This window comes from Chlorocebus sabaeus, chromosome 16, assembly GCF_047675955.1.
Source record: "Chlorocebus sabaeus isolate Y175 chromosome 16, mChlSab1.0.hap1, whole genome shotgun sequence".
NCBI lineage: Eukaryota > Metazoa > Chordata > Mammalia > Primates > Cercopithecidae > Chlorocebus > Chlorocebus sabaeus.
In genome coordinates, this window is record NC_132919.1 from 7,777,612 (window position 1) to 7,790,122 (window position 12,511).

The 12,511-nt window shown below is 52.6% G+C and overlaps 2 protein-coding genes across 3 annotated transcripts; both read right to left on the reverse strand.

Annotated features, from left to right (window-relative positions):
- Positions 1 to 1,947: 1,947 nt before the first annotated feature.
- Positions 1,948 to 10,638, reverse strand: KCNAB3 (potassium voltage-gated channel subfamily A regulatory beta subunit 3). Of its 2 annotated transcripts, XM_008010230.3 has the most exons (14): positions 9,599 to 10,638; positions 8,183 to 8,226; positions 8,057 to 8,094; positions 7,744 to 7,823; positions 6,434 to 6,478; positions 6,307 to 6,351; positions 6,059 to 6,102; positions 5,150 to 5,236; positions 4,474 to 4,559; positions 4,204 to 4,324; positions 4,027 to 4,121; positions 3,776 to 3,896; positions 3,519 to 3,607; positions 1,948 to 3,245 (listed from the first exon to the last, which is right to left on the reverse strand). In XM_008010230.3, exons 1-14 carry the CDS (start codon positions 10,333 to 10,335, stop codon positions 3,168 to 3,170), a joined length of 1,710 nt encoding a protein of 569 aa, XP_008008421.1. In that variant the 5' UTR covers positions 10,336 to 10,638; the 3' UTR covers positions 1,948 to 3,167. The 2 variants fall into 2 exon arrangements, with proteins under 2 accessions (XP_008008421.1, XP_008008422.1); XM_008010231.3 differs by lacking the exon at positions 5,150 to 5,236.
- Positions 10,639 to 10,755: 117 nt separating this feature from the next.
- On the reverse strand, positions 10,756 to 12,471 carry TRAPPC1 (trafficking protein particle complex subunit 1). Its single transcript, XM_008010232.3, has 5 exons — positions 12,349 to 12,471; positions 12,134 to 12,232; positions 11,909 to 11,979; positions 11,416 to 11,554; positions 10,756 to 11,140 (listed from the first exon to the last, which is right to left on the reverse strand). The coding sequence occupies exons 2-5, from the start codon at positions 12,230 to 12,232 to the stop codon at positions 11,012 to 11,014; spliced, it is 438 nt and encodes a 145-aa protein (XP_008008423.1). The 5' UTR covers positions 12,349 to 12,471; the 3' UTR covers positions 10,756 to 11,011.
- Positions 12,472 to 12,511: the final 40 nt, after the last annotated feature.

The following is a 12,511-nucleotide window of genomic DNA, read 5'->3' on the forward strand; positions in this document are numbered from 1 at the left end:
AAATAAAATTAAAATTAATAAATAAAAAGTTATCTCAGGCCATTAATGTTGGTAGTGATTTATTGTGTATCATAGATAACTGATATAGAGGGCTTCCTACTGTTTTTTTCCCAGTATGATAAATATTATATTTTTTGAGACAGGATCTTGCTCTGAGCATCAGGCTGGAGCATAGTGGCATAATCTTGGCTCACTACAGCCTCAATCTTCCAGACACAAGCCACCTACCCACCTAAGACTCCGAGTAGCTGGGACTACACAGGTATGAGCTACCATGCCCAGCTAATTCTTGTATGTTTGTAGAGATGGGGTCTCCCCATGTTGCCCAGGCTGGTCTCAAACCCCTGGGCTCAAGTGATCCACCTGCCTCAGCCTCCCAAAGTGCTGGGATTACAGGTGTGAGCCACTGCGCCTAGCCTAGATAAATATAACATTGTAAGGTGCCCTGTAAGTCCCTGTGTGCTCCAAACCTACCCATGCTGGCCTGTCTTCTCTCCCACCCTCCCTCCCTCCCTCCCTTCCTTTCTTCCTTCCTTCCTGAGTCTTGCTCTGTCGCCCAGGCTGGAGTGCAGTGGCATGATCTCAGCTCACTGCAACCTCTGCCTCCTGGGTTCAAGCGATTCTCCTGCCTCAGCTTTCCAAGTAGCTGGGACTACAGGTGGCTTTTTTTTTTTTTTTTTTTTTTGTATTTTTAGTAGAGACAGGTTTTCTCCATGTTGGCCAGGCTGGTCTCAAACTCCTGACCTCAAGTGACCCACCAGCCTCAGCCTCCCAAGGTACTGGGATTACAGGCGTGAGCCATTGTGCCCAACCATTACCCATGTCTCACTTTCTGTTCCACTCCTCTCTAGACACTCTGGCTTTGGGTACTTTTGGCTTGTATGTTCTTTTCTGCCACAGGCCTTAGCATATGCTCTTAACCCTCTTGCTTAACCCTTATTAACACCTATTCATCCTTTAGCTCTTGGTGTTAACCTCACCATGTCAAATAACCACTACAGACTCGGTAACACCATGTGCTTTTCTCTGGACTTTGAACAGGAAGTTTGTATTTATTTAGTGGTTCTGTGATTGTCTCTCTCCTCAGCAAGATATATGAAGGTTCTGAGTCTGGTTTTGTTCACCTTTGTATCCCTGTGCCACACCATAATAGGACTCAATAGACAAATACTTGCTAAATTAATGAATGAAGTGAGTGATAAATATGGCAAATGTCTATATACAAAGGAGGTGTGACAATAAAAGTTTTTTTTGTTTTGTTTTGTTTTTTTAAATCAAAGGGTTTCCAAACCGTCTCTGAAGGTAATTCTAGGAGGAGTGGTGTGTGTTTGTTTGCTTGTTTTTAATATTTTGAGCAATGGGACAGGGTTCATTAAAATAAGTGCATAACCCTCTAGGATAACTATTTAAGGAGAATCCTATTTGGGATTGATAAATTCTCGTATGTTTGTTACAGAATAACTAATCATAGTTTAGTCATATATTTTACTTACTTTTTTCCTCTACAGTCTTGCAAAATGAGTGGGAGATGATGGGGTGGAAGCAAGTATTAATTAGTTGACTCGGTTGGCTGCTAATCCAGTAAATGGCATGCTGCTGACTTTTCTCTTTTGGAAATTGGTTTTACTCTGCTTGCCCAGCTTTTGGATCAAGGTAGGAGGAGGATGGGTAGAAGGGAGATGGGCAGGTTGTATTTAAGGAACGCAGAGCTCATCCTCCTCTGCCTTATGATCTTTAAGGTTGTAACTTTCAACCAGTTCTGTCCCAGTAAAATGATAACATCTTTCCTTCTCTCTGTATTCCCTCAACCTCAGACCATTCTTCACTTTACCTCTCCATCAAATCACAAAGCCTCAACCTCAGAACAGCATCTCCCACTCAGCCACAAGTTCCTTGGCATATGTGTGAGTATCCGGCGAGAGAGAAATGAGAAGTACAAGGAAGAAGTATGGCTAATATTACTTTAAATACAAACAAATAAGGGCAGATAGCTAGGTCTTTCATAGAAAGAGGAGGAACAAAATTATGAAGCCAGATTTCTGGGTTCTAAGGAATGTGGTAACTGAAGGAAGAAAACTGGGGCCTGGGTATCTGGTGTCTTGGTCCTTAATGAGAACAGTGACTAGGAGCCTGATGCCTGGGTCACCAAGGTGAATGAGCAGTGGAGAGAAAGCTAATGCTGGGAGCTTTCTAATGTTAGGGGGCGAGAGGGCCAGGCAGATGAGACTGTGACCCTACCCTCCCAAGCCCCTGCAACTTTAGACACTGTGAGGATCAAGCTGAGGTTTATTTACAGTTCCCTGGGAAGTCTTACAGAGGAGGGGCCATCATTATTGCTTTAGGGTTATTGCCAGGAGGAAGACTGCAGTTCTCCACTGCCAGGTAGGAGGCCCTGCTCAAGGCTCAAAAGTCTATACCCAGACCTTTTATGTCAGCCCCTTGTCTCTGCCCGTGACGGGGAGGCTATCACGAATTCCTGCAAAGAACAGCCCAACTGTTTTCCAAGGGCCACCCCGGCCACTTTCACCAGACTGCAGTGTAGATGTGCTATTAAATTTCCCTCTACCTTTGTCAGTGCTGTGCCACTGTAGGCCCCACCCTGACCACCCTCCTCCACCTCTGGGCTGGGAGGCAGGGTCCTGGTTTCCCAAAGATTATCATTTACTTCCCGCCAGGACCAGCCTGGCTTCCTTCGTACCGAATACCCTAAGAGCCACGTTTCCTATGTTCCAGATGACGTCACAACTCACTCACTAGGTTATTACCGTTTGATGACATTTCAAGGGCCGCTTTTGAGGTACTCTGCATGTTTCTTGTATGTGGTGGGTTTTTGTTTTTGTTTTCTTTTCTAGGCCTCGGGAATAAGGGGAGGAGAGTAGGGGGCGAGACCAAGTGGCCGACGGCGAGTAGTTCATGCCCGGTATTTGCAAAAGGGCCTAGAAGGACGCAGCAGGGGGCGGACGTACTACTTTCTCTCTGGACCCCACTGCAAAAGGGTATGGCTTTGTTCATGCGTATCACTACTCGAAGCCGGGACTCGTTGGTGGGCGGGGCTACCCTGGCTCCGGCCGCTACATGGAGGGATCCAGAGCGGGAGAGGCGGCTGCGGGAAGCGGGTCTCGGGCGGGTGCAGCGCCACCGGGTTGGGTCGCTGCGCCCGCGACCGACTACTTCTTGGAATGCGGCTTGTTTCCCAGGAGCCCGTCTATTTCCATCACCGTCTGTGGGGTCAGCTGGCTCAGCACCTGGAAGAGAATGGGGTGGTGGCAACGGCAGCCTGCTGGGTCCCTGAGAAAGGGCATGGGGTTCCAGGACCGGGGAAGCACCACAGTGCGATCAAGTGGCAAGGCAAGAGCCGCAGCTGTACCGGTGCCTCGCTTTCCGGCCCTGGGACCTCACACCTGCAAAGTGAGGACTTTGTAGTGGGTGACCTTATAGGGCCATCCTGGGTTGGAGAGTGTGGCTTTGACTCCTGGGGAAGGGGACAGATAGGGTCTGCCTCAGAGTCCCCGGCTCACCTGTAGCGCGCCCAGGTGTTCTATCAACTGCTCCGCACTCGACACCCCCAGCAAGACAGAGCTGACACCCTCACTGCGGAGACACCACGCTGGGGCCAGAGGAGGAAAAAAAAAAAGAACTGATGGGGCACAGTGACCACATAGATTTCAGAAGTGTCTCTGAAGACAAGGGTCCTCCCTAGGGACAAACCAGCTTTAGGATGGGCTTGGGAGCATGTCAGGAGGAGACAGGGCCCCTGCAGGGTGCAGTGTCTCACCAATAGCAAGCTGGGCCACAGTGCACCCCAGCTGGTGAGCGACGGGGAGAAGGTCCATGACTTTGGCTTGTTGCTTCTTGCCATCTTCACTCTGCACTTTGTCCTTCAGCCACTGGTAGCCCTGGAGGCCAAGGAGAATCAGCAGAAGACCCTGCCATCACCACCACCACACTCACACAGCAGCCCCCCGTAACTCCCCCCAGAGCAGCTCACATAGCCCAGTCCTGCCATCTGGAGCCCCCAGATCTCACCTTGATGGAGGCCCTGCAGGTATCTGGGACTTGCCCATCATACTTGCTAGTAATGAGACCACAGGGTAGAGGGTACCAAGTGACTGATCCAACTCCTAAGGGAAGAACACTGGGTGTCAGGAAAAGGACCTAGCCATGGATGAGGCTAAGGTAAAGGCAGGGATGAGGGCTGCAAACCAATCTTGTGGTAGAGCTCTGGCAGCTGCATCTCCACCTTCTCCCTCTGAAACAGATGGTGCTCCGCTTGTTCACACACTGGAGGAATCAGATTGAACTGTCTGGCCATGGAGTAGGCCTCCTGTGTTGGGGTTGGGGAAAAGATAGGGGTCAGAGCACTAATTCAATTTTCTTCTCTGCCTTCTGCCCCAGTGCAGTGGGCTTTGGAGTAACCACGTGAAAAGTGGGAACCAATTGTGGGACAGGGGCAAAGTGGGGTCACACACTCACCATGATTTCTGCAGCCCCCCATCGGGACGTTCCCCAGTATAGGGCCAGGCCCTGGTTAATGACATAGGTCATGGCTCGCACAATCTCTAGGCACACAGGAGAGGGAAAGCCTTACTGTCAGACTCCTGGAATCTAAGACTCCAGATTTGCAGACCTCCACCTGCCCCACCAAGGCCCCGGCATCTCTATGGAGTCATGAAAGTTAATATCTATTCTCTGCCTCCCTTTCTGTCCACATCCTGGAGTCTCAGCCTCCACTGTGGAGTTTGGGAGGCCTTGTGAGCAGGGGCTGGCTTCCTGCTGAGGGTTTGAGGAAGTGCTCAGGTTTTGTATTTTAGATTTTTTGAGGCAGGGTCTCACTCTGTCACTCAGGATGTAGTGCAGTGGTGCAATCATAGCTCTGCGTCAAGCTCCTGGGCTTGAATGATCCTCCTGCCTCAGCCTCCTGAATAGCTGGGAGTACAAGGCACACACCGCCACAGCCCGCTAATTTTAAAACATTTTTTGTACAGACAGGGTCTTGCTATGTTGCCCAGGCTATTCTCGAACTCCAGGCCCCAAGTGATCCTCCTGCCTTGGCCTCCCAACGTCCTGGGATTACAGGAATGAGCCACCGTACCCAGCAAGGAAGTGCTCAGTTTTGAAGGACTGTAAGGGTTGGGGGTGCTGCTTTTACCCTCCATAGGACAGTTGGGGTCTGAGCGATTGGCAAAGACAATGTCCACATATCCCAGCTGGAGGCGTTCCAGGGATCCTCGCAAGCCTGGAGGTGGGGTAAGGAGAAGAAGATAAGCACCTCAGCTTCAGTGTACTAAGAATTCAGCCCACCTTGGGCGGGCGCGGTGGCTCAAGCCTATAATCCCAGCACTTTGGGAGGCCGAGATGGGCAGATCACGAGGTCAGGAGATCGAGACCATCCTGGCTAACACGGTGAAACCCCGTCTCTACTAAAAAAACATACAAAAAAAAAAAAAACTAGCCGGGCGAGGTGGCGGGCGCCTGTAGTCCCAGCTACTTGGGAGGCTGAGGCAGAAGAATAGCGTGAACCCGGGAGGCGGAGCTTGCAGTGAGCCAAGATCGTGCCACTGCACTCCAGTCTGGGCGACAGAGTGAGACTCTGTCTCAAAAAAAAAAAAAAAAAAGAATTCAGGCCACCAGGCACGGTGGCTCACGCCTGTAATCCCAGCACTTTGGGCGGCCAAGGTGGGCAGATCACCTGAGGTCAGGAGTTCGAGACTAGCCTGGCTAACGTAGTGAAACCCCGTTTCTACTAAAAATACAAAAAATTAGCCAGGCATGGTGGCGCATGCCTGTAATCCCAGCTACTTGAGATGCTGAGGCAGGAGAATCCCTTGAACCCGGGAAGAGGAGGTTGCAGTGAGATGAGATCGCGCCATTACACTCCAGCCTGGACAACAAGAGCGAAACTCCATCTCAAAAAAAAAAAAAAAAAAGAATTCAAACCTTGCCCCCTTACCATGGCCACCTAAATCCCTATTCAAAGCCTCTAGAAGTTCAGAGAATGTTCCCTACTCCTCTGGCTTCCATATCCCCTCACTTTGGGTTCCCAGCCCCTAACTCTCACCCTCAATGATGTGCTTTCGGCTTAAACCTCGCTCGGTTTCTGCCCTGTAGGAAAAGGTAAGTCAAAGATGAGATGTGACAAAGATAGGGGACCAGGGCTGGCTTGGAGCCATAAGGAAATGGGATTGCACGAGTCTTCACAGGTAGGGTGCGGACCTGGTGGAGGATAGCTGTCCCCACCCCCACCCCATACACCTTCACACATTCTTTGTAGGCCTTCTCCACAATCGCAGTGGGGCAGTCACTTACTGTCCTCCCCAAAAAATCTTGGTAGTGATGACATAGCTTGATCTCCTGGAAGAATAGAAATGAGAGAACCAGCAAGAAAAGGATTTTTGGGTGATCACATCCCCAGCAACCCCCAAAACAGTCTCACCTCCAACCTTTGCTCTTGAGGATGTTGCCTAGGGTTCTTTCAGCCCTAAAAGAAACATAAGGCAGAGCCACTGATCCCTCCCAAGCCGATCAATTCCTTCCTCTCCTCCCCACCTTTTCCTCTCTTGCAAGGTAGGATATAAACCAGGAGTCCATTTCAGCTCACAGCCCCATCCTGGACAAAATAAGAGGACTCCTGGAACTAGGGGTGTAGTTGTATAGTTTTCATCACGTATTCAACAAATATCTGTTGTGCATTAACTATGTGCCAAGCCCTACTGTGGGTGCCAAAAAGATAGAATAGGATGAGCGGAAAGAGGCCAACTATGGTGGAGCCAGGAAGGATGCTGCCTTGTCTAGCTTCAACTATCTGGGTTGCCCTCCCCCTTCTTTGAGCCTCTGCAAAATCCCACCCGTACTCCAAAGCTCAGCTCAAATTCTGCCTCATCCATAATGTGTTCTCTGAGTGCCACAGTCTATGGTCCAGCCTTCTTGTCAGCTTCCATAGAATTGGCTACATAATTTAGCAAAAAATTATGAGCTCACTTGTGACAAGTCTTAAGTTGTCATGGTGGACTGTTACTGAAATGTTTTACCGTTGTTTAATCCTTCCTATCGCCCATTTTTGTTTCTTTAACCACTTAGACTGTGTGCACTTTTGGAGACACATTGATTCTTCCCAGAAGCAGCACCTGCTCTGTGCTTGGCTCTGTGTGGGTACTTGGAGAAGAGCAAGACAAGTTCCATGGAAGGAGGCCTCTGACTTGAGCAGCTAATATAGCTGCATAAACCATGAATTGTGTGTCAGAAGGCAGTCCACAGTGCTTTAGGAGCTCATGGTGGGGGAGGGGGGTGACCAACTCTGGGAGTTGGGCAAAGACTTCTTGAAGGAGCAGACACTTGGGTCAAGTGTTGAAGATGAGCAGAAGTGTTTGCTAGATGGGGAAGAGGCAGGGTAGGTCATCCTAGGTTTTCCCTGCTCCTAGTGTGAAGCTATCAATGTATGATACGGCATGATGTGTTTGAAAATTCATCTTTGTAATCCTCATGTAGTTGCACATAACTAAGGCCTCAGATATATTTGTTGGCTTTATTTAATGTAACTACACAGCATACCCATTAACTTCTAAGCCAGAGGGGGACTGATGTTGCGACTGTAACACCTACAATGCTTTAGGGTCCCTCCGCCAAAGGGTTGGAACTTCACGTTCTCAGAAGTCCCAGGGTTCTTTAGAGGGAAAACAAGAAGATAATCCCTGGGGTCCTCTCAGCCTTCCAAATGGAGCTTAGCTCTTTCACCCCAGTCCTTACTTTCCTGCTGCGTAGACTTCGGCGGTGTCAAACAGGTTTACACCATGCTCATAGGCTACGGTCAGCACATCCTCCGCTGTCTAGGGAGGTGAAAGAGGTGAAGATCAACTACTGCTCCTCAGTTACCTCCCTCACTGCACTCTAACCCATCACATCTCAGCCCTGGGTTCTCTAGACTCTCCCCTCTCCCCATCCTCCAGCCTCAGATCCCTCATTCCCTGTGCTTGTTGTCCAAACCCCTATCCAGGTTAATTTCTCTTTTTTCAGGTTCCCTCACCCTCACCACCCTGATTCCATGTCCCATAACTTATACCTCATCTGAGATCTGAGAACCAAATGTGACCCAGGTACCTGAAAGAGAGAAGCCAGGCACATGAGAACTGCAGGGGGCAGACCATGAAAGAATACCCCCCTTTCCTTAATCCCTATTCTAACTCACCTAGGCCAAGACAGGATACCCGAAGACCAGACTTCCCCAAGTTCCTGCAAGATACAGAAGCAGCGGGAAGGGGTGGAGCCTCCATTATGGACCTAGATTATCAGCCCCCAGCTCCTCTCCTTCCAGACTGAGAAGCCCTCAGGTGTCTCAGTCCAAATAAACTAGACCCAGTGGTCCTATAGGATTGGGCAAGTGCTATCTCCAGAGCAGAGGTCCTAGGAATTTTGTCGAAAGGGCAAGTGAACCCTAAGTGACTGTTCCTCTGGAGCCACTGTCCAGAGTCTCCATTCTCTCTTATCACATTGAAGATGTGCTGTCAGGTTTGTCCTTCTTGTCTGTGTTTGAGTCATCTCTGGGATGTGTGCAGTGAGGGGCTGGGAGGAATTCTGTTTGATTGTGGTGTTTGATTGTGGCGAGTTTGTGAGACCAGGCCCTCAGGCAGAGTGCTGTGCCAAATGGCAGATGCCAGGTTGGAAGAGGTAAACTGAGTCAAGTTCAGGCATTCAGACAGGCAGGGGTCCCTGGCTAGGCTAGGCAGATGGGCCTGGAGGAAAGGTAAATTGAGGACCTGGGGGGAGGGGGGAGAGTAAGACAGAAAAGCCTGGTTCTCCCTCTCCACTCCCTCTGTTCCTATTGGCTTGTGAAGACTGTCTCTGAACCAGTGAGCCCCCCATCCTCCCAGAGCCCCCAACCCAGGTGTCAGCTCAGCTTTCCAATGAGGGCCACCATATAGAGGGGATCAGACTCTTCAGGCGACAAAGCAGGTCAGATCAGTGACCTCAGCTCACTCCCCAGCAGGAGCCCCTCCCCTACCCCCCACTTCAAGTTCTGAGCCTCTGGTCTGGCAGTCCTCTGAGATAAAGTCAGTTACATTTCAGTCTACCCAGACCCTGTCCCTCAGCATGGAGATGAAAAATGTGGTCCATCCTTCCCACAGGCCCTACTCCCCTTGCGCCCAAGAAAGGTCGCAGGAGACCTAGCCTTTGGGGCAGGCAGGGGCAGTATTTGGGTCAGGCACCCCCGAGCAGGCCAGAGTGAGAAGCCGATTCCCTCCCTCCACTCCCCAGGACACGGACCCAAGGACACTCCACTGGAGGGGGCACAGCCTGGAGATCCGTGTAGCATGGAGATCCGTGCATCCCTGACCTTCCCAGGGGTAAGGAGGGAAGCTCAGGGGCATTCCCTGGGTCTGACAGGACCCAGTCGACCTTGGTAAACTTGATTCTCTGGTAGTCAGGGGTATCGACAGAGACCAAGAGAGGGACAAAGTGAGGGAGTGCCAGAGACGGGAAGAAGAGAAGGAAAGAAGGGGGACCTACTTAGAGAAGTTTGAAGGGGTCTTGGCGGCCATCTCAAGAAGCCTCAGGGGTCCCGAAAGGAAAGCGGAAGGGGTGGGCTGCCCGGCCACCCCCATACCTGTATTTCATGCCAGTGCCTCGGCCGGTGCTCTCTCGGAGGGCCCCAGCGGGCGCTGGGGGTCGGGGAACCAGTGCAGCTCGGGCCTTGGGGCCAGACCCTCCACCCCCCGGAGGATTCCCATGCCCTGCGCCGGTCGGCCCGCCATTACCGCCCCCGGGGCCCGGCCGGGGTCCGCACAGACGGTCCTCACTGCTCCGGCTGCGAAGGTTCTGCTCGGTACACGCGATTGACACCTGCATGCCGGCTGACCGGGGCGGGGGAGGGGGCTCCGAGGGGACGGGAGGGGGGAGCAGGGAAGCCCGAGGGCGGACCACCGGGGGCGTAGTGGGGTGAGCCCCGGCAGAGAGGGAAGGCTGATGAGGCTGCGGCGGGAGCAGCCAGGCAGGATCGGCCCGCGGGGGCGGGCTGCTGGAGGTCGCGAGGTTTGCGGCGGGAGGGAAGAAACGCGGGGGGCGCCAGGAGTGGAGGTATTCAGTTACGGGGGACACAGGTGCAAGGAGTAGGAGGGGGAAATGGATGAGGGTAAAGGTCGAGGATGAGGTAAAGATCTCGGAGGATAAGGACCCAGGGGGAAGTGGGGCGGGAGAAAGATGCCACTTCAGCGCGAACCGCTGCGGGACCCGCTGGGCTCCCAGCCGCGTCGGCAGCGGGCCCAGCTCATCAGCATGCAGGCACCGCCTCCTCATCTGCATAGAGCCGCCCGCCTCGCAGCCAAACCTGCCGCCCATCTGCATAAGCCCCGCCTGCCGAAGGCTCCGCAGCTTGAATATTTTCTGAGCGGAATCCGGGAGGGTGGCTCCTGCACCATCTGGGACCCAAGGGCTGTCAGGCTTCCCCAGGCCCAGTGGTTCTCAATCGGGAGGGACTGTCTCCCCCAGGGGACTTTCGGCAAGATTTGGAGATATTTTTGATTTCATGCCTGTGCTATCAGCATCTAGTGAGTGGTAGCCAGGGATGCTGCTAAAATCCTACAAAGCACAGGACGGTCCCCACAATGAAGAATTACCCAGCCCAAAGCATCAATATTCCCACAGTTGAGAAGCCCATCCGCAAAGCCACTTCGTAGTCCTCAAGGATGTGTGGCTGCCCTACTTTCCGCCTTCATGCATGAGGCAGGACTGAGAGGGCCCTCAAACCAACACGCTCAGGCCGCAGAGAGTGGCAAAAAGTTTATTCTGTGCTTCTCGCAGCATCAGGTCGGGGATAAACTGGAGAGAGGGCCTGGTGTGGAGGTGGAGGGACTCTGTGGGCTTCATTCTGGTAGGAGGAGAGCATCAGGGCAGGCCTTTACGCTGTTGCTCTGGGTGGGGGGTGGGGGTACGGGGGCTTACAGTGGGGGCCCTTAAGTGGCACAGGTTCGGAAGGGCCCCAGGCAGACACGAATTCTCCTGAGACATGGGGAAGGTTGCTTCAGCCAGCCCGGGCGGAGAAGAAGGGCAGAGAGCGAACATAGGAGTCCAGTCGGGAGCGGAAGAGCTCACTTTGCACAGTTTGACCCAGTGGGCACAGGGGATTCTTCACCACCAGCTCCACATACAGCTATAGAAAGGGAAGATGTTAGAGCCAGGCTTTGGATACTTGTGGTTTTTAGCCCCAAACCTTGTATAACCTCAGGGGTGTGTAAATGCACAAGGAAGAAGGGCTGGAAGACAAGCCCTCTCTGAGGAGAAAGTGGTGGTGGGAGTTAAGAACCTAAGGGCCCCTGAGAAAACTCTTGAGTTCAGCAAACATATAGTAGGATTAGGGCAGGGAAGATGAGGGAGTCTTGGGGTTCTGATGAGCTCTGGGGTATGGGTCCCCGGGCTGGCACTGACCGCACTGTAGATGTGATGCAGCACATCTCGGATGGGTCCCACGCCCAAGTCAGTATTCATGACAACTTTGATCCCAGTGGGCGTCTCGTAGTAATGGAGTTTGTAACGGCTAGTTTGGAAGGCCAGGAAGCCATCCTTCCTGCAGAGATGAGGAGGGTGTTGAAGAATGGGAGCAGAATCTCTCCCAAAGAGATACTTTTGATCCCCTCAAAGGTCGACTCCCTCTTCATCTAAACATATCCTTTGTAGAAGCCTGGTTGAGTAAATACATCACCCATCCTCACCCCTCAATTTAGCCTCCACCAACCTCTCTACTTTCAGACCCTCCCCACTGCCACTCCTGCCAGCTCCAGCACTCTCGCTCCGGACTCAGCCTCTCTAAGTACCCTTTCCCCCTCTGGAGGCCAATGCTCCTTCCACTTCAGAAAGTTTCCCCCATCCCCAAATTCCCAAGGCTAGCCTTCCTCCCAACATCTTTTCTGACTCGGCGTACATGTCTAGCGGGGACATCTTGCTGACAAACGAGCGGATAGAGAAGAGCATCCCGTACATCAGCTTATACTCCTGGAGGGAGAGGGGCAGAGTTAGCTCTCGGTTGATGCGGGAGACGGGGTGGGGGCTGGGAATGAGCTGGGGTTTGGAGAGGAGGGGCTGGGTTGGGACTATAGGTGTTTGGAGATGAGAGGTCACCCGGGCTGCACCGGGGCCCTCTCGTCACCTCCTCCTTGGGAATCCCTGCTTGCTTCTTGCGGTGCCATTCGCTGTAGTGCAGACACACTCCATTCCGGTCAAACAGGTACAGGTTGTGGACAGTCATCTGCAGGGCAGGGAATGTGAGCCTCGCTCCGGAACGGCCCCCACTCCGTGGGCTCAGGTTCCTGGACCCACAGCCTTCCAACCAGGTGGGGACCCCACCCCCACCCCCGGACTCACCGGAACTGCTCCGAGTGCCTGTCAGGAGTTACTTCCGGTTTCCACGGAGCTCCGCCCCTTGGGGGGGTCTCAACCAGCGGCGCCGGGGCATTAACTCCGCTCCAAAGCCACTCGTCAGACTCCGCCTCCCTCCCTTAGCCAATCTGTGGCCACCGGAGCCGCG

Excerpts from the sequence above, each read along its gene's own strand:
- KCNAB3 (XM_008010230.3), bottom strand. The coding sequence starts at position 10,335 with ATGCAGATGGGCGGCAGGTTTGGCTGCGAGGCGGGCGGCTCTATGCAG. Across the intron at positions 8,227-9,598 it reads GGCACTGGCATGAAATACAG|GAACTTGGGGAAGTCTGGTC; the intron begins GTATGGGGGTGG and ends TGTATCTTGCAG. Across the intron at positions 3,608-3,775 it reads TGTGGCCCAGCTTGCTATTG|CGTGGTGTCTCCGCAGTGAG; the intron begins GTGAGACACTGC and ends CTCTGGCCCCAG.
- TRAPPC1 (XM_008010232.3), bottom strand. The coding sequence starts at position 12,232 with ATGACTGTCCACAACCTGTACCTGTTTGACCGGAATGGAGTGTGTCTG. Across the intron at positions 11,980-12,133 it reads CAGGGATTCCCAAGGAGGAG|GAGTATAAGCTGATGTACGG; the intron begins GTGACGAGAGGG and ends CTCTCCCTCCAG. Across the intron at positions 11,555-11,908 it reads AAGATGTCCCCGCTAGACAT|GAAGGATGGCTTCCTGGCCT; the intron begins GTACGCCGAGTC and ends TCATCTCTGCAG.